General features: G+C 43.4%; 1 protein-coding gene across 1 annotated transcript in view; it reads left to right on the forward strand.

Moving 5' to 3' along the window:
- Nucleotides 1-20,727: 20,727 nt before the first annotated feature.
- The window catches only part of WNT10A (Wnt family member 10A), a 43,202-nt gene continuing 39,678 nt past the window's right edge, over nt 20,728-24,251 (forward strand). Inside the window, exon 1 of the mRNA XM_081853171.1 lies at nt 20,728-21,389. Coding sequence (XP_081709297.1) covers nt 21,328-21,389 — 62 coding nt within the window. The 5' untranslated portion in view covers nt 20,728-21,327. The remainder of the gene's footprint in view (nt 21,390-24,251) is intronic.

Genomic DNA, 24,251 nt, shown 5'->3' on the forward strand with positions numbered 1-24,251 from the left:
GTGACATGTGCAGGTAGGTCACACACACTCATCAAGGAGTCTTCACACACAAGAATTCATCAGCCTTTTTTTAGGTGTGTCAATTTGGGGGAGGTATTATTATTATTATTATTATTAGTATTATTATTATTATTATTTCATAAATTCTTTCTCTTTTTCCCCTCCTAAGCTGCCTCGTAAGAATAAATTAATGCCAGAACCCTCATTCTCTTTCATGCATGGAGACACGAAACACAGAATTCTTCCCAAATTAACTTACTGATGGCAGCTTGAAGAACCTTTTTCCCACCAGAGGGCGCCAAGCGCTTAATGTAGCATTGCATGTTGCTGAGAAAGAAGCATTCTGGGTTAGACAGCATTGCTATTGTGAACTTCCAGGTGTGTGTACCCTAGCAGAGTGGGTCAACATAGTCCAATAGGGTGCATGGTCTGTTTGCTTTCTCCTACTCCTGTTTGCAGCTCCTACTCCCATCTTAAGGATGAAGCCTCTTTGGACTGATTAGCTGTGCATCAGATTTATGCTGATGGGTCTACCAGGTGCAAAGATTCTACTAATGAGGAAAGGTGTAGAATCTACCAAAAACTGGAAGCAATAGTATTTGGCCTGGTTTTGATGAGATCAGAAGTGGGATTTGGGGGAGTATTAAGGACCTGTCAGCATGAGGAATTGTTTCTTGTTAAACTTCCCTTGCAATTTTGTAATCACTGCCTTTGAGTCGTCTTTCTATGCCTTTTTCTTGATTGCGATCTCCTCTGATGTTGCACTGACCCTAGAAGTCATGCAGATTAATCATGCACCTGCATCTGTTACTGGCTTACACACTATGATCTCATGAGAGGTGTGACAGCCTTGGCCTTGGGAACCTTAGTGCTGGAGGGGAGCAGAGATAAAACTTGGAAGACCTCAGATTCTGAGCGCCAGCATCTATACAATTTATGTCAGTGGAACACAGGCTTCCAAGCAGCATTTTGTCAGTGCATATTGATTGCTCAGCAGCCTCAGATGAAGAAAGATATACCAAATCTATATGCCAATTCAAACTGAAAAAAGACCCCCACACCAAAGAAAGAAGCCTAGTATTGTATGGCTTCTGGTCAGGTGGGAAGCTGTGGACATGCAATCACACATGAGGCCATACATGCTGCTTGTTTGCATATGGGCAGACCTTTACACACAGACCTCTACTTGCCCTCTGTTGGTTCATTGCTTCCCCCTGTGCTGCAGCTGGGATGTGTAGAGCGGGTAGCTCAGTGTACCATGACGGGGATAGGAACATCTGATTCTTCCAAAGTGAAGCCATGTGTCAGCTTCACCACAACACAGGCAGATAATGAGAGGTTTCTCCCAGCATGGTGGGAGCAGCAAAAGGGGTTCCTCTGGGCTTTCTTGCCCCAGGCGTTACTAGAGGGTTCATTGCAGGTCACAATGGAACTTCCCTGCTATCATCATCATCATGCGGCTTGAATTGTGGTTTTCAAACTGCTCCCTGACACTGGGCAGGAAGGTGCACACAGAAGCAGCAGTCAGCTGGGTTTAGGATGGGGTTTTCTTTTTGTAGGATCTTCCCCCCACCTAGAAGTATTCAATCTGCCCTTTTCCAGTTGCTGGGAATTGCAAGGGAGGAGCATGTTTTTGCATTCGGGTCCTGCTTGTAGGCAACTGGTTGGCCACTGTGAGAAATGGATGGTGAATTAGCTTTTTTTTATATATATATAATAATTTTTATTCAAATTTTTAAAACACATAATTAAAAAAACAAAAACATCACAAAATACAAACAAACATAAACAACTCAAACATAAATAAATTCATAATCTTATTTTCTTGTAACTTCTTTCAATCGACTTCCCCTTACCTCCCTTTCGCTGCATCCTTATTTTAAAATTTTTTAGCAACCCTTTAGTCAATTTATCCATTTAGTTCCCTTCATTAAATTCCCATAAATTTGTTAATTACAGCTGTAGTTCTCTGCTTCTTACCCCTTGACATCTTAACACTCCTCAATTTTACAACAGTTTTTAAGATATATTTTAAATTTCTTCCAGTCTTCTTCCACTGCCTCTTTCCCCTGGTCACGAATTCTGCCGGTCATCTCTGCCAGTCCCATGTAGTCAATCACCTTTGTCTGCCATTCTTCAAGAGTAGGTAGTTCTTGCATCTTACAATACTTTGCCAGAAGAATTCTTGCTGCAGTAGTAGCATACATAAAGAAAGTCCTATCCTTCTTTGGCACCAGTTGGCCAACCATGCCCAGGAGAAAAGCCTCTGGTTTCTTAGTAAATGTCCATTTAAGGACTTTCTTAATTTCATTATAGATCATTTCCCAGAATGCTTTCACCCTCGGGCAGGTCCACCATAGGTGATAAAAGGTACCATCATTCTCATTACATTTCCAACATTTATTATTGGGCAAATGGTAAATTTTTGCAAGCTTGACTGGGGTCATGTACCACCTGTAAATCATTTTCATTATATTTTCTTTTAAGGCATTACATGCCGTAAACTTAACACCAGTGGTCCACAACTGTTCCCAGTCAGCAAACATAATGTCATGACCGATATCCTGTGCCCATTTAATCATAGCTGATTTCACCGTTTCCTCCTGTGTATTCCATTTAAGCAGCAAATTATACATTCTTGACAGATTCTTAGTATTGGGTTCTAACAGTTCCGTTTCTAACTTTGACCTCTCCTTCTGAAATCCTATTTTCCTGTCCTCTTTAAAAGTCTCATTTATCTGATAGTAATGCAGCCAATCTCGAACTTTGGACTTTAGTTTTTCGTAACTCTGAAGCTTTACCCTTTCACCTTCATATTCTAAGATTTCACAATATTTTGGCCATTTAGAATCCATATTAAGTTTTTTCACCCCCTTGGCTTCCATTGGTGACAACCACCTGGGAGTTTTAGTTTCCAGTAGATCTTTGTATCTGCTCCAGACATTATATAATGCTTTTCTAACAGTATGATTTTTAAAACCTTTGTACACCATTGCCTTGTTATACCATAAGTATGCATGCCAACCAAAACAATTATCATATCCTTCCAAATCTAAGATGTCTGTGTTCTCAAGAAGTAGCCAGTCTTTCAGCCAGCAGAAAGCTGCTGCTTCGTAGTATAATCTTAAGTCCGGCAGGGCAAATCCCCCTCTATCCTTTGCATCAGTTAAAATCTTAAACTTAATTCTGGGCTTTTTGCCCTGCCAGACAAATTTTGATATATCTTTCTGCCACCTCTTGAAACAATCCATCTTGTCCAGAATTTGTAAGTTCTGAAACAAAAAAAGCATTCTAGGCAATACATTCATCTTAATAGTAGCAATTCGACCTAACAAGGACAATTTCAACCTTGACCATGTTTCTAAATCTTTCTTTACTTCTGACCAACATTTTTCATAATTGTCTTTAAATAAATTCAGATTCTTAGATGTTAAATTTACCCCCAGGTATTTCACTTTTTTCATTATTTCCAAACCTGTTTCACTCTGAAACCTCTCTCTTTCTTCCATTGTTAAATTTTTCTCCAAAACCTTTGTTTTCTGTTTATTCAATTTAAATCCTGCTACTTGACCAAATATTTCAATTAATTCCAACACTCTTTTGGTACTAATGTCTGGCTGTTGTAAAGTCAAAACTAGGTCATCTGCAAATGCTCTTAGTTTATAATGTCTAGCTCCGACCTGAACTCCTTTAACCAACTGGTCCTTTCTAATCATATTTAACAAAACCTCCAGGAATGATATAAAAAGTAGAGGAGATATTGGGCAACCCTGTCGTGTACCTTTTTCTATAGGTATTTCTTCCGTTACCACATTATTTACAATTAACTTTGCTTTTTGTTCTGAATATATTGCACCTATACCGTTTTCAAAACCTTGGCCTACCCCCATCCCTTGGAGATTCTTTTTCATAAAGCTCCAACAAATGTTGTCAAAGGCTTTCTCCGCATCCACAAAAATCAAAACAGCCTTTCTATTAATGTCAACTTCTAACAGCTCCAAAATATCGATAATGTTCCTCACATTGTCTGACATATGTCTCCCTGGGAGAAAGCCAGTTTGGTCCTTATGAATCTCCCCTAGTAACACTCGCTTCAATCTTTTTGCCAAAATGTCTGCAAAAATTTTATAATCCACATTGAGTAAAGATATAGGGCGGTAGTTTTTAACCTGGTTTTTTTCAGTCTCTGATTTCGGTATAAGTGAGATGAAAGCTTCTTTCCACGATTCAGGTGCCTTTTTCCCCTCCATAATTTCATTGCAAACTTCCTTTAGAGGTTGTATTAACCAATCCTTCAGCTTCTTGTAGTAACTGGCGGTCAAGCCGTCTGGTCCTGGTGATTTTCCCAGTTGCATATTCTGGATGGCACCCTCTATCTCTTGTTCTGTTATTTTCTCATTCAAGATCCTTTTATTCTGTTCTGAAATTTTTGGTAATCCGTAGTTTCTAAGGAATTCTTCAATTTCCTGTTCATTTACTGGCCCTTGTGCATATAATTTCCTAAAAAAGCTTTGAAAACAATTACTTATCTCATTGGGTTTGTGGATGGTCTTTCCCTCCATTTCTAAGCTGGTCACTGTATTCAGTTTCTGTCTCTTTTTTAATTGCCATGACAAAAGTTTCCCACATTTATCTGCAGATTCAAATGTTTTTTGTCTCATTTGCTTTATCTTCCATTCTATTTCTTGATTCATCAATTCCATGTATTGCGTCTGATAATACTTTATCTCTCTCAAGATCTCTTGGGACTTTGGTTTGGACCTCAATTTCTTTTCTCCTTCTCTCATTTTTCCTAGAATTTTTTCTTTCCTCTCATTTTGTCTTTTCCTTTTTATAGAGTTCTGTTGAATTAGGAAACCTCGCATGACAGCTTTGCTAGCGTCCCAAATTGTTCTTTTCTCCACGTCTGTTCTCAAATTTATCTCAAAATAATCTTTCAATGTTTTTTGGGCCTTCTTATAAATCTCTTCATCTTTAAATAGGATGTCATTCATTCTCCATCTGAAGGATCCAGTTGTTGTTAATTTTATCTCCATCTTTACAGCGTTATGGTCGGAGCAGGTTTTTGGGCAGATTTCTATCTTTTTGGTTCTTGGCGCCAGGCTGCTAGTAATCCAAATTTGGTCAATTCTTGTCCATGTCATTTTTGCTTCAGAAAAGAAGGTTCCCTCTCTTTCAAGAGGGTTCCTTATTCTCCAGATATCAATCAAGTCCATAGTTTCAGTCATTTCAAAAAAAGTCTTTGGTAGTCTCCCCTCCTTTGAAATCACTTGTCTTTGTGCTTTATCCATATTTGTGGAGACGACTCCATTCATATCTCCCATCAATACGATTTTATAATCCAGAAAGTCCATTAAGGTCTCATGCAACTTCTTAAAAAATTCAGCCTTCCCTTCATTTGGTGCGTAAACTCCGACTATCAAAATTTTTTCTCCTTGGATTTGTATTTCAATTGCCAGGTATCTTCCTTGTTCATCTTCAAATATCATTTTTGGAGCCAATTTTTCTTTTGCATAGATCACCACTCCTCTTTTCTTCACTTTATCTGATGAGATAAATTCCTGTCCCAGTCTCTTATTTATCAATAATTTCCTGTGTGTCCTGACAATATGGGTTTCTTGCAAGCATATTAAGTCTAACTGCTCTCTCTTTAGAATATGAAAGACTTGGCGTCTTTTTCGGGGAAGGTTCAAACCGTTACAGTTCCAGCTAAGAAGTTGCAGAGACATTTTGTTACTAAGTACCTGTTCCTCCAACTGCTCCAAGTTTCTGTTCTTCTTCTGATGGTGGTAACAAAAGTCCAAATGACAGGTTAGCAATATCAGTTGGTTCTTCCTCGTCTACAGTTCCTTTCTGCAAGTCTTCCCGGTGTCTCCCCAAAAACTGTTCTTTATCTTGGATTGTTCTTATTTTGATCTTCTTTCCTTTGAAGTTAAAGGACAAACCCTGTGGAAATTCCCATCTAAAAGGAATGGCGTTTTTCTTGAGCAGATCAACCAATTCTTTAAAGAGGCTTCTCACCTCCAAAATGTATTTAGGGATATCTTTAAAAATCTGTACCTGAGAATTTTGGATCACCAAGGCTTTTTGGTAATGTAGATTCAATATTTTATCTCTCTGTTCCTTGGATCCCAATGTGATTAAACAGTCCCTTGGTTTCTTTGTCTGCCTCCTACCTAGCCGAAAGGCTGTTGTTATTTCGATCTCAACTCCTTCTCCTTCTCCCCATTCCTCATGCCAAAATTCTGCAAAGTTGTTTTTAAGGAATCCCACAAGGTTGTCGCCCTCACTCTCAGGGACCAATCTAAGTTTTAAATTCTTCTCCTTTCTCTGTAGTTCCCATAAAGAGAGGGTTCCATCATGTTCATTTACTTTTTTTTCGATCGGCTCAAATCTTCCCCTTGTTTCCTCTGCAGTTTTTTTTGCACTTTCAGCAATCCTTCTTGTTTCAGAACTTTCTTGAATTAATTTATTTATAGAATCTGTGTTAGATGATACGCTTGCCGTGTTCAAGTCCAATCTTGCTGTCAATTCTGTCAATTTTTTAGAATTTTCTGTGGACTGCTTTGTCAGTTCTATAGATTGCTTGGTCAGAGCTTCCAAAGATTGATTTATTTTGACCAGTGCCTGAGTCATAGATTCCATAGAAGCTGTTACTGTCTTTTCCTGTGCAGCTGGTGTTATATCTGGTATTGAGCTCCTTTTCTTCTGTGCTTGTGCTTGCGCTTGTTTTGATTTATGTCTAGTTACTATCTCATCCACAGGGCCACTCATGGCCTCAAGGTCGTTCTCACAGAGTAGGCTTGCAAGTGGAAAATCCCACTGTTTCTTTTTTCAATGTACAAAGTTTCTCTTTAAACCCTCTAGAGGGAGCTTTCAATTGTGTCCAAAGGGAAATGAGTAACAAAGAAGCAAGGGAAACATAGAGCAATGAGCCAAAAGTTCAAGAGTCAATACTGTAAATCCACAAATGTTTCAGTTTAACCATAAGTTCAACAGCTTTATTAAAGTCCAAAAGTCCAACAGCTAAGTTTCCAAAAAAAAAACACCTTACTTTGTATCCAATTTAAACTGACAGTTCTCCTTTCCCGGTGCCTTGCTCAGGCAGCTCGATCTGGGGGAGTTTGGCAGTGAAAAGTCTTTTTTTACGATTATTTCCACGCAGGAACAATATCCAATTTTATCTTCCCCCCTTCTCCTGCCAATTGGGGGGAATATTAAGTCCAATGTCAGGTTTGACAGTTTGCGAAAGGTTTTTCCTTCAAATACAGCTTGCTATTTTCGTTGCTTCGCTAATCATGCAGTTCGGGGGGGCAGACTTCCTTGTTTAATGCCTTCCCCGTTTTCAGCCAATTTTCAAATTTAATGTCCCGTTCAGTCCCTCAATCTTACTCACGGGTATTGCAGTCAAATCTTTATTTCAGGAAGGAATCGGCGCTCTCCGTTCATGGCGACGCGGCTTCACTCCACAAGCTGGGTAGCGACTCTCAGCACCGCGCTCTCCCCGATGCCGCTCCGGAGCCTTTAAAAAGGCTCCTTTACAGTATCGAGGGGCGCAAAAGGTGCCCGCCGAGTCTCCTTGTTTACAGGCTTCCGCGCCTGTAATTTTAGGAGTCCCCCGCTCGCCGTAGCGGGTCGGACCCGAACTTGCGGAGCAGTCCTGCCTCGGAGCTCGAGGCTAGAACCGCCATTAAACGATGGCGCCGACCGGAAGTCCGGATGGTGAATTAGCTTTATCCAGCAGGGCTTTATTTTGTTTTGTTATTACTGCTCTAAGTCTCTCCCAGACTCTCATGCCTGTAGTTCCAAGAGCAAGGGTCTCCTTGCTGTGTATCACTGAATTTCCCTCTTCCTACAATGGGTTTCAGTTATCACATATGACCTTACTTACAAATACAATAAAAACCATATAAGATGCAAGTAATGCAGCAACAGACTCAAATACAATGCTGTCTTGCCTTGCCATTCAGACACAAATTCTGCCTTCATCTATCACTCCACCAACCATGTTGCCCCCTCAAGTGGGTCCTTTCAGCTTCCTGTATCATAGGACCAGACCTGCTTGTAGCTTGCCTCAGTTTCCTGCCCCCCATTCCACCCCTCCCCTCCCCAGCTTCAGTTCAGTTCCTGGTGCTATTGAATTTCAAGTCTCTCCTCCCACATGACTTCCCTCCAAGAATCCTGGTAAATGTAGTTTCTTAGTAGCTTTGTGAGGTGCATACCACAGTTCCTAGGACCCTTTAGAGGGAAGTAATATACTTTAAATGTATGGTGTGTACTGCAAAATCCTCACCTGAAATTAAAGTCCCTCAGCTTCTTTGTTGCAGAGTTGTTAGGGTTTTTAGGCACATCACCAATTTCAGAAGACAGGGGGAAATGTAATTATTGCGGATTGTTTCTCAATACGTTCTACTGAGAGTAGACCCATTGAAAATAATGTGCATAAGTTCATTATGTCAGGGTGTACTCTGAGTATGGCTAATGTTGGATACAAACCAGCATTCAGAAGACAGAGAAATACAGAATTACGTCAAACATGACCTTGTACGGTTGCGGCTTCGTGTTTTGTCCCGCCTTAAGTTCAAGTTTATATGATTTTTTAACCATAGGTCATTACAAACCTAATTGCACAGTATAAAACTGTATTAAAACAATATAAATGGTGAAAATACTGAAATAGTAAACCAAATAATCAAATTAGGATAATGACAAGTGTCACCATGACGGTTCCCAGTGTTAATTTTAGTTTCTGCACTGCCACAGCAAATAAAGAAACAGGGCGGGTGACAGACATGTTTCTTTTGATCTCTCAGTAAAGGACAATTTTTTGTTCAGCTCATTCCCAAGGCTATAAACTGGGACGGCGGAACAAAAAAAATTGGTGTTCTGGAATGTATAAATGAAACACCTCCATGAAAAATATCCTCTACACAAACATTGGTTAATTGAAAGCTTGCCGTAACGTCCCTCCAATGTCTGAAAATCTTGGAGCCATAATAAAGGCTATACGTAAGGAAGAGCCATGCTGGATTTAGGGTGGTGCAGGCAGTTCCCCTGCACAGGGCACAAAGCTGAGGGGGCACAAAATGGATAAGATCAATAATTGAGAAGATCCATTTGGGGGCGTCAAATTTTGGCCTCGCACAGGGCACCATGTTATGAAATATTACCAAAGGCCATCGCTGAAGAAGAGCATAAAAGAAAGGTATCACAATATTGGACCCTTTTGTATATGGAAAAATAATAATGATTCATCTTCATGCCCTGATGAATGATGTAATTGTTAATTCTTCTTTTTAACCAAAATTTACTATGCCTTGCCTCTGTTTCTACTTAAGGAAGTAAATCTAGGCCATCCTGCTGATCTAAGCTTACACACTGCTGCACTCAGTTCACATTAACTTTTTTTTCCTAGCTAGAAAGAATGTGGGTTCTTCATAAGGTAGGGCTTAAGCCAATGCAGAATGAGGGTTTCATTAGCAGATCTTAAAGCCTACTACTGTTCGCAGTTGAGCTACTGGAATGCCTTGAGGCAGAGCAAGGCATGATCGTCAAAATTTTTTTTGAAGGCTTTCAAGGGAACTAATGCTTTCACGTCCCCACACCTAGAGTTGACAGAACTATGGCGTCATCTTTCTTGTGAATATATTCAGTGCCGGAATTACTAAGCTTCCACCTGTTCCACAGGTAAAGTTCCACATTGCTTAAGAAGTTTTGAAGGTTTTAAATTTAACAATGTGCTGGGGTAGCCAGGAGCATTTTCCAGGGAAAGTATATCCAGAAATGTAAAGGTTTTGACCTGTTCAATTACATGCCCATCCATAGTCTGTCTGTACCTGGGGCAGGGGTTGTGGTTGTATTTTACGAAGCACTACAACTTTTGTTTTGGACTAAATTCTTAGTAATTTCTTGCAGAAACTTTGAACATCTCTCATTAGCCTTCTCAAGTTTATTTATGTATGTGAAACCAAAACCATATTGTCAACATGCATTAAAATAATCAACTATGTTCTAAAATGGAGACTAGGAAAAATTTCACCTCCTTCGTGTTCACTTATTATTACAAAAAACCTAAACAAAAATGAGAACTGGCGAACAGTCTTGGTATACATCTCTTTCAGTAGGTATTTTATCAGAATTGAATTTCCTTCCATTTCTACTGGAATAGCCGAACTGGAACAAGTTGCCAGGAACAACCACAGTCAGTGACAACAGAAGAATCACCAACAGCTTAAGTGCTTCCTCTCTCCCCACCTGTAGAACACTGAGAAAGTACCACCAGAATCAGGAATGGCCCCAAAGTGTTTGGTCATTTGTGGCAATGGGTGCACAGCAAAAATGAAGTGATTCCACTGATAAGAACATGAATCTGTGCAGCAATAAGTCAGCTGTACTAAACATGGAAATAGCATAATGCATGTGAGTAACTTGTGAGTTCATGAGACAGAGCAATATTGCTCCAAGCAACATCACAGCCAGACACTCAACACCGTAAGGCCACAAGTGAGCGAAATAGTGAGGCCAAGTTCATGCCTTCATTCAGCAACGTACGAAGACAGAACCACATGTCCCTACAATGAACATATTTAGTTAGGCAGTGATGCAGAATGGGAGGCATGTCCAACATTGTAGTGCCACAAAAAGCTGCCAAGTACTTAGGCACACCAGTCCTCTGTGAATTAGCTACTTTAAGGGAAGAGATTGTAATGGAGTCTGGGGGTGGAGAGAAAGACCTGCTGCTCGAGTGACTGTGAAATCATCTCTTTGGCTCTAGTAAAACAGCAGCAGGAAGGGGATACCTTCACTTGGAACCAATTATGTCATTAAGGTTTGGAGACAGATCAAAGCACTTCCCTTCATATTTGACTGGAAATTGATGTGTGTATTTAGGATCCCCACAAGCACCTGCACTTCTCAAAGCAGCTGTTGTGGTCTCCCACTGGCAGGGGAAGCTGTGGGCCTAACCTGGTAGTGTGGTCCTCAGGTGGGAGTTGGTACCAAGCAAGGAGGTGACAGACACTGAAGACTGCAGAGAGACTAAGTGGTTTCTACAACAAGTATGGGTGATGGAGAAGGAGGAGAAAATGCCAAAAAGCAAATTTAGTTTGAAGAATCACACTTTCCTAGCAATTTTGTTTTAGTGGAAATTCCCTAAAATGTGATTTTTTTAAAGGCTATTAACAGAAAAAGGATAAATATAATCTGTTTATCAATTTTGTTCAAGATCAAACCAGTTTTTAATTAATAACGTATGGTCCTTGTGAATAAACTAGCAATTTAAAAAACCCCTCTGCTTCAGGTGTTCAGTTGGGGGATATCAAAAGGCTTGTCTGCATAGGCATATGTCTGTGTGTACCAAAAATGTGACCAACACATGTTCTGCAACCCCCTCAGCTCCAAAAAACAACACACATTTCACTTCGAAAGGTGTACTTCATCCAGAGATTTTCTACTGGAAGATAGGACCCCGGTGTGCCACGCATAATCTGAGAAAGAAACTCAGATGAATGTCCGAGTTACCTGTAGCGGCTTATGTAGCTACAAACACATTATGGCTCAAATAATATTCAAATGGTGTCTCATAAAGTTCAGTCTCTGAAGTGAAACAATTCTGGGCCTAGCCAGGGCAGGGGCGTTGCATTCCGTTTCACTGCCTGAGGTGAAACAGGAACGTGACACGCCACTGCAGCCTCCCTGACCTGGGTTGCGAAGGGACAGCGAGTTCTGGCAAGATCTCATGAAATCTCATCAATATCTCTTGAGATCTCATGCGAGATCTCACAAAGTTTTGAAAATCTCTCGTAAGATTTCAGAAGCCAGTGCTGCTGTCAGCAGAGGCAGCAGGGCGGGCAAGGTTATCCAAAGCAGCTGCCTCACCCTGCCTCGCAGATTAGACAGCCCTGCTCCATTGGGGGAATTGTCCTCCTTCCTATTCTCTGCTTCCTCTTTACCAAATTCCTGATCCACAAGAGGACCTCGCCTCTTTTTCCTTCCTCAGGACTCTTTGGAGGAGGGGGAATGCGTTTTAAATGTATGATGAGTCTGCAGCCACCACCTCCTATCTCCTCCCACCTACCTCCAGCCTGAATTCGTGTCACAGTGAAAGAAGCTTGCTACAGGCCAGACTGAGAGGGATTGAAGAGGGCGAGGCCTAATTTTCAGCTTTCATTGCTCCCGAGGAGACAAAGACTAGTACTTTATCTGGGACATGGCAGATTGGCACTTAAAGGGGTGTTGTTCTCAATGGAATGAACTCAAGATTTTCCTCTTAATTCCACTGTTGATTGTTTATCCTGCCCAACCCCATCTCTATGGAAGGAGATCAGATTAGAAAGTCTCTGGTGAGTCTGGAAGAAAATCCAGCACTTTCTGTGATTCAACTGCCAGTGCTGTTGAGTAAGGCCCCTTTATTGCTAAGGTTTTATCAGGGATCTCGAGACCCTTGAAAGGCATTAAGGGCCTAATATGCAAATCTTTGTTGCCCTAAACCCTACCTTGTAACTAGAAGGCTGATATTGAAAAGTGACTTCTCCTGGGTCACCTTGATTGCTACTTCACTGAAACTGTGTAACTGTGTATGTAAATCGAAGATAGGGAACTTGCAGCCATCCAGTTATTACTGGACTCTCAGCTTCCATCAGCATAGCCAGTATAGGCCCATGGGATTATGGGAGTTGTAGTCCAGAACACATGGAGGGCAACCAGCTTCCTATCACTGATATAAATGTTGCTTTACCTTCTGATGGAAAGGCCAAGCCTCTTCAAAACTGTTAACAATAAGGAGTTTAAAATATTTCATTAGTCTCTGGCGTTTAGTTGATGAATTACATTTTAGGGCAATTATATATTGCAAAAGAGCTGTGGCTCAGTGGTTCAGTCCCTGGCATCTCCAGGTTGGGCTGGGAAAGATTCTTGTCTGAAACCCTGGAGAGCTTCTGCCAGTCAGCCATAAATAATAATAATAATAATAATAATAATAATAATAATAATAATAATAATAATAATAATTTTATTATTATTATTTTCAGATTGAATGTTATGCAGTGTGTTTCCTGAGGTATGCTGGTTTGGAGCAACAGGTGGAAGAGATGAAGCAATGCTTCTATGCTTGCTGCCTCCTGGGTTCCTTTGTAGAGCCTGCTTTTGTTAGCTTACAACAAGAGAACTAAAAAAGGGGTTGAGATTCTGCTAGTTAAACCAAGTAGGCACTGCAGATGCTTTTCATCTAGCATAGTCATTGGGCCTTGCCATGTTAGAAATAGAAGGATGTCAAAGTTTTGCCAGAGGGGCTGGATATTTGAAGATATTTTAGTCTTTATTAGGTATAGTAAGAGCGAGCTTGAAATTTAGGGGGAGGGCTGTGGCTCAGTGGTACAGAATCTGCTTTGCTCCAAAGTCATGCTTGCTTAAGACGAGATGTCTTAAGCGAGATGTTTTGTGTATGCAAGGGCTTTGCTGTCAGCATGAGAGGCTTCCGTCAACATAGTGATGTTTCTTGGTGTCTGTATAGTATGTTCTGTTTCCACAGATCGATAGAATCATGTATCCGGAAGAGTTCCTGTGGGTCATACCCAGCAAATTCCTTATATTTAAATGACATCCAGCAGCCAATCACCCATTTTCTTTTGAAAACCTCCAGATAAAGAGATTCTATAATTTCCTTGGAGACAAATATTCAGTGGTTATTTCTCTGAGGGTCCCACGTAGAGAGATTAAGCTGCTTCCTGAAGGAAGCCTTCTGGAGTACACAGGGTTGACGGATTGTTTTAAAAATCCACTAGGCAGAATTGCAGGCTTGTGGTTATTCTCTAAAATGAGGGCATCCTTGGCAGATTAGCATCTGCCTGCATAAGGGTCAAACGTAGAGTTATAAGGTTATAGCCCAGTCCTAGCCCCAAGTAATAACAGTTCCCATCTCCACTACAGAAAAACATGGATCTTTGCCTAGGTGGAAAAATGCAGAGCCAGCTACTGTCATGGTGCACCACATTTAAACACCCAGCACAGGCCATTTATACAAAGGCTGTGATTATAGAGAGGAAAGGGATTATTTGAACACCTGTAAATAGCAGAGGAAAACCCCACTGCCGTTCCGGATGATTCTAGATAAACCCCACAATCCCATATCCACTGTGGTCCAAAGCACTTAAGGATCCTCCATTCCAGAGAACTCCCCAACCTAGTGGAATTTATCATGCTTGGATCATGAGATTCCCAATGAAGAAAAATCCCACCGAGAAAATAAAAGCCTCTTAGCCTAACTAGGGTTGCTAGGAATTTCCCAGACATACACGGAATACTGTATCTGGAAGCAGTGTCCTGGCAGATATTGGCTAAATTTTGCTGATCTTCCTAAAAAATGGCCAAATTCTTTGTGATTTTGCGAAAAAGGTAAACAACTTTTATGTCCAAGTGTTCACTTTTTGAAATATGGCAACCCTAAGCCTAATCTACCTCACAGGGGCGTTATGGGGATTCCGTGAAGAGGGGAAGAGCTACATAGCCCCCTTAAGTTCCTTGGAGGAAAAGATGGGCTATAAATGAAATAAATAAATGCTCTGATTTGGACCAAGGCAACTTCCTACATTTGCCATAATAAATAACAAGATGAAAGATGAAATTTTTTTTTTTTAAAATAATTTGTTATTTTTAATAATTCCAGTTATTATTCAATCAATTCCTACATTTGATTCTTCTTGATGTTTTCATAACAGGATGCCCAGAGCCTCAACACATTCTTTATCAGAGTTAGAGGTATAAAAGGACCTGAGCAAAGCAGAGCACTGGCTTCATACCTGAAGCGCCAACCTTTTGTAACACAGCCCAATCTCTGCCTTTTTCTTTCACCTTTTCTTATGCAAGAGCCTCACAGTTGCTGGCTCGAGTTCAGGTTGTGGTTAACAGAAACTCAGTGCTGCTGCCTCGCCAGGTTTCTCTCCTTTTGTAGTTAAGTACCTGATTTGTCTTTGCAAAAGTTTATCTTAATGTGCTAATCCTTAAAAAGTTTTATCGAAATCATTCTGAGTTTCAACTGAATCCTCCCAATGTTCTCACTGCTCCATAGCTCTGTAACAATTTCCAGAGGGGGTAGCCGGGTTGCTGTGTAGTCCAACAGAAACAACAAAGAGTCTTGTGGCACCTTAAAAACAAACACGTTCCTTATGGCAAAAAAGCATTTTGTGGACTACAGTTAGCGCTGACTTCATTTCTGAAACTATGTTGGGTAATTTGATGGAAAGCGTCAAAAGTACCAGAGCCAGATGGGCAGATATTTGCAGAATGCTCACGAGTCAGTGCACTGTACAAGCTAGCAGTTTCAGCTGAGGACTGCACTGCCAGGCCCTTTGGCAAGACCAGGGCTGGCCCTACCATTAGGCAAAATGAGATGAATGCCTTAGGTGGCAGATGATGGGGGGGATGTAGAGGAAGCACGTGGCTATTTCTCTCTCCCCCTCCCTCCGGCACTCTTTTGGAAGACATGGATTTCTGAAAAATAAGTCATGTCAGACTAACCTGATCTCGTTTTTTGACAGAATTACAACCCTGGTAGATGAAGGGAACGCAGTGGATGTAGCCTACCTAGATTTCAGCAAGGCATTTGACAAGGTGCCCCATGATATTCTTGTAAAGAAGCTGATAAAATGTGGTCTTGACTATGCTACCACTCAGTGGATTTGTAACTGGCTGACTGACCGAAGCCAAAGGGTGCTCATCAATGGTTCCTCTTCATCCTGGAGAAGAGTGACTAGTGGGGTGCCACAGGGTTCTGTCTTGGGCCCGGTCTTATTCAACATCTTTATCAACGACTTGGATGATGGACTCAAGGGCATCCTGATCAAATTTGCAGATGACACCAAACTGGGAGGGGTGGCTAACACCCCAGAGGACAGAATCACACTTCAAAACGACCTTGACAGATTAGAGAACTGGGCCAAAACAAACAAGATGAATTTTAACAGGGAGAAATGTAAAGTATTGCACTTGGGCAAAAAAAATGAGAGGCACAAATACAAGATGGGTGACACCTGGCTTGAGAGCAGTACATGTGAAAAGGATCTAGGAGTCTTGGTTGACCACAAACTTGACATGAGCCAACAGTGTGACGCGGCAGCTAAAAAAGCCAATGCAATTCTGGGCTGCATCAATAGGAGTATAGCATCTAGATCAAGGGAAGTAATAGTGCCACTGTATTCTGCTCTGGTCAGACCTCACCTGGAGTACTGTGTCCAGTTCTGGGCACCACAGTTCAGGAAGGACACTGACAAACTGGAATGTGTCCAGAGGAGGGCAACCAAAATGGTCAAAGGCCTGGAAACGATGCCTTATGAGGAACGGCTAAGGGAGCTGGGCATGTTTAGCCTGGAGAAGAGGAGGTTAAGGGGTGATATGATAGCCATGTTCAAATATATAAAAGGATGTCACATAGAGGAGGGAGAAAGGTTGTTTTCTGCTGCTCCAGAGAAGCGGAGACGGAGCAATGGATCCAAACTACAAGAAAGAAGATTCCACCTAAACATTAGGAAGAACTTCCTGCCAGTAAGAGCTGTTTGACAGTGGAATTTGCTGCCAAGGAGTGTGGTGGAGTCTCCTTCTTTGGAGGTCTTTAAGCAGAGGCTTGACAACCATATGTCAGGAGTGCTCTGATGGTGTTTCCTGCTTGGCAGGGGCTTGGACTCGATGGCCCTTGTGCTCTCTTCCAACTCTATGATTCTATGATTCTATTCTATGATTCTAGAATTACATTTGTTGTACAGCCTATCCTGTCCACCCCAGAACCAGCCTGCTGCCTCAGGGTGCTATTCCACCATCAGAGTTGAAGCCAAATTCAATTTTCACTCTAGCAGGGGCGTTCCCAGAAGTTGGTTAAGTTGGCCCAAGAGGGTGCAAAAATTGTGGAGAAAGACAGAGAGAGACAGTGATTGCCAAGGGCACGAGGATATGGGGCAGGGATACAGCTCCTTGCCAAGGGTACAAGAGAGCCTAGGTACACCTCTGTACTCCGGTCAGCTTCTGTACCTGGAATAGGCAGGAGGCACCATCTTGTCTTTCGTCTCAGACAGAAAAATGTCTTGGGCTGGCCCTGATCAAGGCATTTTCCCATCTGCGATATGAACAGATCTGATCTACCTTTCACACTCTAGATTACTGGCATAGTGTGTGTGAAACATTTTGGACACTCTAAATTTCTATATTAATGCATCAGCTTTCCCTATTATTATCATGTTATTATTTACAGAATTCATAGCAGAATTCACATTAACAATTTCCCAAGTCTGCCTTTTGCTCCATCTATGTGTGCATCCATTGAGCAGCAGAGCCATCTAGTCACAGCAGGAGTAAGACGGGGATGGGGGGGATATATGTTCACTGGATGCACATCTGTCCAACACCCAAACCTTTATGTGGATTCGGCCCATGAGGTCTCAAAGTGAGCAATGCCAGTGCCAAAACCCTTGAATTCTCAGGTGAAACCACAAGTATCAAAAGCTGTTTATTATGAAACAGAAGACTACAGAGGTGCATGCTAGCATTCAGAAAAATAAACAGAAAAATATGTATTCACTTTTACCATGGTTGGTAGTTACGGGTTGTTGTTTTTTGAAAAAAGAAATGTCATTATTTATTTGAACTTTAACTGATCGATCCACCAGGCAAATTATTTATTCCAGTTTTAAACCCCTGCCCTTCCTTCAAGGAACTTAGGGTGGCAGCGTGTGGTTCACACCCCACACCCCTGCCACACTTTATCCTCACAAGCCTGTAAAGTAGATTAGACTAAGAGATAACGCCTGTGCAGGAGTGAAAACTTGGGTAATGTAAACATGTAAGGGGAAATACTGGCAGAAGCTGCTGTTGAGCTGCCCCCCTGACAGCAGTGTCACTGCCCCTTACCTGGATGGTGGGGGGAGGTGCAGGGCAGGTGGGGCGCTGAGGTTGGGGCTGCACAAGAAATCAATCCTCACCATGTCCTGCGCCACCCCTGCCCCAAGTGGCAGCCACACTGCTGTTGGGGAGGTGGCTTTGCAGCCCCTTCATGGCAGCCTCTCCTGTGTACTTGGCCTGGCTCTCTCTAATATTTTATTGAGGGAGGGGCATAGGTACCTCGACCCCTAGGAGTTGGGTCCTATGCTTCCTCAGTCACCATTACTAAGTTGGAAGGCAAATGAAATGATGGTAGAGGGGAGGGAAGCCAGCACCCTTGCCTCTGCTGCTCCTCTTCACTTGGGCACATTCACCCTACTTGTAAAGTCTACATCTACGTATGTGGTTTGCAGTTGATTTCTCCATAGGCATCAAGTGGCAGCTTCTCAACTGGCAGCTTGAGGGCTCACAGACTTTGGCCCAATATATAGCAAGAGAAGACAAGGCAATCTCTAGCAGGGGTGGGGAATCTCAGAGCTCTCCATCTGGCCCTTGGAACTCTCTCCAGGCCATACTCTCGCTGCCCCTCCCCATATTTTTACCCAGCTGGAATGTGTCCTTGGAGATGTGGGGGGAAGAAGCCTTCTGCTCCCTATTCCCTCCTGTTCCAAAAATAAAAAATATATATACGAATAAGGATGACATGCAATTAAGCAGTTGTTAATGTCCCCCCTACCTTTTTGTGCCCTACCTTTTTGTCCCCATCTCTGTAATGCTCTCCCCAGGACGGTATGTCTGGCTCCGACACCTTTTCAGCTCCAGGCTAAGGACTATTGAATGCACCCAAGTATTTGAATGTTCATAGTTGTTCCTTGCTTGCTTTTTGGATGTTTTTAGCTGCTTGCTGTGTTGTGGTGATTGCTTCTGATAATTTCATGGTGGGAAATATTTACTTGGGGGATGTTCCGTGTGGTCACTTTCATGTGCGTCTTTAATATTTACTTGTTTGCTATGCAGTTCACCTTGAGACCTTTGGATGTAAGATGAATCATAAATAAAGTAATAATAATAAGAAATCGGGTAAATAATGCTTTCCAGTTTGCTTGGGTGGAGAATAGAGAGGGTGTGTGTGAGAGAGGGTGTAGAAAAGTAGTCTACTGCACAAAGGTAAACTTTACAATTGTTGCCCGGCCTACTTTTGCCTCTTGCCCCACCCACCTCTGCCATGTGGTTGCCCATAAGGTTGCACAGAAGAGAATATTGCCCTCAAGCTGAAATAGGTTCCCTACCCCTGGACTAAAGGGAAGTTTAAAGCTAACACTATCTATCTGCATTCTGATCAATGACTGTAAACTTCAACAAGCCTTTCAGGCCAATAATTTCATTTCTTAATGCTTAAGAATGGCAGCAGACATGCAGGTATTTCTCAAACCCTCAACAGGGATTTGGAGCACATTAAAGGTACTTGAGTGTCATACATGTAGGTACAAATAATGCTAATAAAAATACATTTTGTAAACAAACCCATCCATTTCCCCCCAAGCTATTTCATTACCATGATGAGAACTGATAATTTTTAAAGGTTTCAGAAACCCAAACAGCTCTGGTTATCCTACAGCACCTACCGAATAGTCAAGGCCTCATAAGGAACACCATCTAGAGCCCAGAGGCAGGAGCAACCATTGACCAGCAAGCCCGTCCCTCCACTCAGTCCATCTACCCAGAACAGACAAGTCCTAGCTATCTAGTGATTAAAGAGCAGGGCTGTGTAATTGAATGACATATGGGGCAATTTGTCTATTAATTAAAATATTCCTAAACTGCCCTATATCTGTTGATATTAGAGCAGGATACAGCAATAACGTAACTAATGAACCCTGTACCTGTATGTGTGAATATGGAAAAGCTAAGGCTGTATATACATGTGTACCTAGAAGGATCCATGGACTCTGTTTGCAAGATTCTTTGTTTACACGAGGACGCATACGAACAGGTTGCACGTAACTGGCCAGATGATGGTGATATGTATGCGGGCTTTGAGCTATCGGATTGCAGAGCAGTGCATGCATTTGTGTGGTCATTTGCAACGGTGTCGGTAGGTGCTGCAGTTGTGTTTCGGCCACACACAGTGATGCAGCTGCATGCCCGGGCTGGAAAGTCCGGTGGATAATTAGCAAAAGATATATATCGAGTGAGTCTGCAGCATATAAATAATATATGCAAATAGTCTTGGTGACTGCTGGGTGTTGAGCCTGTTTTGCGCGAACGTGTTGTGCGCCCATTTCTCCTGATATGCATCCTGCTGTGTGCATGGCGATGCGCGCCTGTGCGCGTGTTCTCAGCGTTGGGCCGTGCACGTGTGGGCATGCATGCAGCGTAGGAGCCGTTACTTCTGCAAAGGAGGTGGGCGCGCAAGTGTGTCCGGGGTTGCACGGGATGGCTGTGCGCGTCTCTGCAGATGCGTGCGTGTGTGTGCGAGGGTGCATGTCTCAGGGTGTGCGGTTGGCACACGCTTCCCGGCCCGTCCTTTTCCCGCCTGCCCGCCCGAGGGCTCCTGCACGGGCGTGTCGGGACTCGGGCTTGGGGCGCTGGCTCGGCGGTTGCTTGCTGCGCGTGGAGAGCTCTTTGCTGCTTTCCCGTCCCGTCCAGGTCGAGAAGAATCCGCCTCCGCCGTGGTCGCCGGTCGCGGCGCGCTGCCTCGTGCGCCCTCCACCCCGCGGCTCGGTCGCCAACTGCCCCGGCGGGAGCAGCCGCGATGAGTGGAGGGGCGGGCTGCGGGGGCCGCACGTGCCCGCCGGGCCCGGCCTGACCCCACCCTTGCCCCCTCCCTCCCCCCGGAGAAAGATTACCCTGCCCTGATAGAGCCGCTGCAGCCCCTGCTTGCAACTTCAGCAAGCCGGGTGGGGGGTTCAAAAGTTGCAAAGGAAAGAGGGTGTGTACATAAGACAGGGAGGCAGAGAGAGAGAGAGATCTTTGCCAGCCTCCTTCTTTTTCTTCCCAGCGCTCTCGGATGGGGGGGTGGAGGAGGAGGAGGAGGAGGAGGAGGACCTGCCCGCATGGAGCTCCGAGGACGACCGTGGAGCCCGTTGCTACCTTCACCGACGACGACTAACCCTCGACGCCTCTTCGAAAACCAGCTGCCCTGCTGAAGGAACGAGAAGGGTGGGGAAGAGAGAGGGAGGGAGAGAGAGAGGACAGGCCCGAGGTGCTCGCTGCAGTTTGGGCTTGCAAATCTTTGCAACGAGCTGTCGAAAAAACAAAAACACCTCCCTCTCCAATCCAAGGCGATCAATGAGGTCCTAAAAGAGCAGGGGAAAGTGACAGGAGTAGAGAGAAAGAGCGCAAATCGACGACAGCAGCAGCAGCAGCAAGCAGCGAAGAGACAACCTACCCCCATCCCCACCCTACTAGCCCTTAAACAAGAAGAACCAGCTGGTAGACAGACTAAAACTTCCAGCAGCCAGGATGGGACAAACTCTGCTTCTTTGGCTCTGCCCCCTGCTTCTCCTCAGTCTCTGGGGCCAAAGGTAAGACCATCTCCTTTTGGTTTTCTCTGGCTTCCCCGCTTTCCAAACCCTCTCCACTCGTTGGCGAGGCCTTTACCACGCAGCCCGGAATTGACAGCCTTCCCCGCTCCAATGCCCCCAGCATACGCACCATGCTAAGAGGAGATTAATTACATATCCCCTCCTAATGCAGCCCCTCGAAACCCCCAAGGGCTTGGAGGAGATGTCACTTGGGAGCCGTTTCTATAATTACAACTCTCCCAGGAATGCAGTGTCGAAGCAGATTTGTCTCTTTTACGAGTGGTTCTAGTCATCAGGATTATTTCACGCCTCCTCTCTCTCCCACCCCCCAGCACCTTATAATCCGGGCTGTCATCTCCCTCTACAGACATATTCTCTCACCCCATCCGTAATGGTGAAATTCTTGCCAATGGGCATTTGCTTTGACATGAAAACATTTTGGGGAAGAGCCTCCATTCCTCTGTCACTTTTTGAGTTCTGGGTTAGGGGTCTGTGCCTCTTCTCCTGGAAGTGGTGCTAGAGAAACTGAGGGATCAGGCTCCTGGATGTCTGCTCTCATTTACCAGTCACAATTCCCGCTTTGGAGCCGGGAATTTAAGAGTCCCAATGCCATGTATATAGCAAAATCCACTGGTTTTATCCTCTGGGTAGGATTGACACTATCTATGACTAGAACAAAACACCAGTTTGCTTGAGGCAATGGGTAGCTCTTTTTGGTTGCGCTGAATTCATTCATTTGAGACTCTCAGAAATTTGGCAGTCTTTTCTCTGAGAGGGCCTTACTCATTTTCCAGCACAGGATCCTTCTGGTGTGCAGGAGCAGGTGAAAATCTTTGTTTCCCAAAAGGCAGTTGTACTACACTTAGCTAAGCTTTAATAAAGAGTGTTGTATAGGATATAAACCCAGTACAGTCCTGCTCTGTGTTATCATAGGTTGTGTTCTATTTTGATGGTAGTCTCTCAGGGATCTCACTTTTTTCTCTTCTTTATTGATTGGGTAACCTGTTAGGGTGCATTGGCTCCTTCTGTAGTCCCAAGATTTCAGCTGAATGGCTTTTGGTTTCATTGCAGCTACCCAATTTAGCAATTTTATGTGGAAGTGCTGCAGACCCCCCCCCCCCCGAATTATCTGACTGGAGTTTAAGCACATGGTTTGAGTTCTAAGTTTGGGCGTGAGAAATTTTGTTCAAATCCCCAGCTTAGTCATGAAGATCACTGGGTGGCTTTGAGTTTCTATCCCATCTCGCTGTCCGTTTTACCTTCTGTATAGGTTTATATTGATGATCAACTGGGATTGCCCGTGTTGAGATTTTTGGGAATGGGAAAATGCGTATGTGGGAATAGAAAGTGAATAAATAATTACCCACAAGGAGCAGCATTAGTACTGAAAATGTGTTAACCCAAAATAGGTTTAACAGTGAAGTTGTCAGCAGAAAATGAACATCTATTCATAGAAAAAGAGGAAACTTGGAGGATATAATCACCAATATCTATTCTAGCAATGGGAAGGAAGCAGCGTTCAAAGCATGTGGGATGGGTGATCATTACCTTTCCAGTTTAAGGAGAGAATTTGGGGTCTAGTGGAGAAACTGGATTCCTGTGTTCGCTTCTGGAGTCCTGGCTGTTGTATCATTCTGTGGGATTAGCAGCCACATTGTTCCTCTTTGTGAATCATTTAAACAGAGAAGAAAAATGTTTACGTAATTTGTGTTTCTCAAAGACCCCGTGGGATTGGAAGCATTTTCTCATATATACATACACATGCCTATATAAAAGGATGGGGGGAGGTGATGATTTCATTAATTAATCAATCAATCAGCATCATGTTTGGAAAAGGCTTGGGGATGCTTGGATGAAAGGCATGCGCCAAGGCATGCAGAAGGCTGCTCTCATTAGGGAGAAATGCCGCGCTGTTCTGAGCTGCCTTGTTATGAAAGACACACAATGTCTTAATCGTTTTCTTCGAAGGGCAGGTCCCTTCCTTGAGGGCTAGAGCCTGATCCGTGCCAAAGAGCAGAAACGCCTCCCCTCTGAGTTTGGGGCCTGGTTGTTTTGGGGCTCAGAGTGAGCCTTGCATTTGGCACAGACTCGTGACACCGGCTCTTCCTGGGAGCCCTTGGGCCAGTCCCTTCCCTCTTGGTAAATAATATGCAAGGTAACTGTCTCTCTCAGGCTCCTGTACATGGGTGCAAGGAAGGAGTCATCTCTTGGAGTGAGTTTTGGGGGCAGTGAGTGCTTCCTAACACCCTGAGCCACACATCCCTCTGCACATGAGCGAACTTGCAAATTCTGCTGTCAGCTGAGAGTCAGGCAGTGGATACTAGATTTCTGGTTGTGATGTTAGATTTCAAAAGGAAATATTCCTGGTTGTGGTTAGAAGGGGCACAGACACAAAGTAGAAACAGGGCATGTTTTAACAGTGCAGCGGACTGGCCTCATAACTATCAGACTGTCATGCCCAGTTAAAGCTGGTGGGGACACCTAGGATACAGTCACTTCCCTCCTGGGAGTGTGAATTGATAAGAATAAGTGCATTGCTCATTTTTGTTTAGCCATAGTCCTGCTCTCTCTTAGATATCAGATTACCATGCTACATTTGGGTGGGGGGGGGCACATAGGAGGTACAACCAGTGAAATAAGGGAATGATGAATGGATTATAGTAGCCTTTTCCAGTCTTGTGTTTGGGACCACAACTCCCATAATTCCATGTTGGCGGGGGCTGATGGATCCAATAGTGACAGGAGGACAAACTTATGTTTCCTATGCACTTTCCGGGCACTGCCTGCTCTTTAAATCTCTATGTCCGAGCACTTTTTTTTTGCTCTTGAGCTTTCCCCATGGAAACCTGCTCTTTACGGCTG

The sequence above is a fragment of the Podarcis erhardii genome (assembly GCF_964252035.2).
Source record: "Podarcis erhardii genome assembly, chromosome: 1".
In the NCBI taxonomy this organism is placed as follows: domain Eukaryota; kingdom Metazoa; phylum Chordata; class Lepidosauria; order Squamata; family Lacertidae; genus Podarcis; species Podarcis erhardii.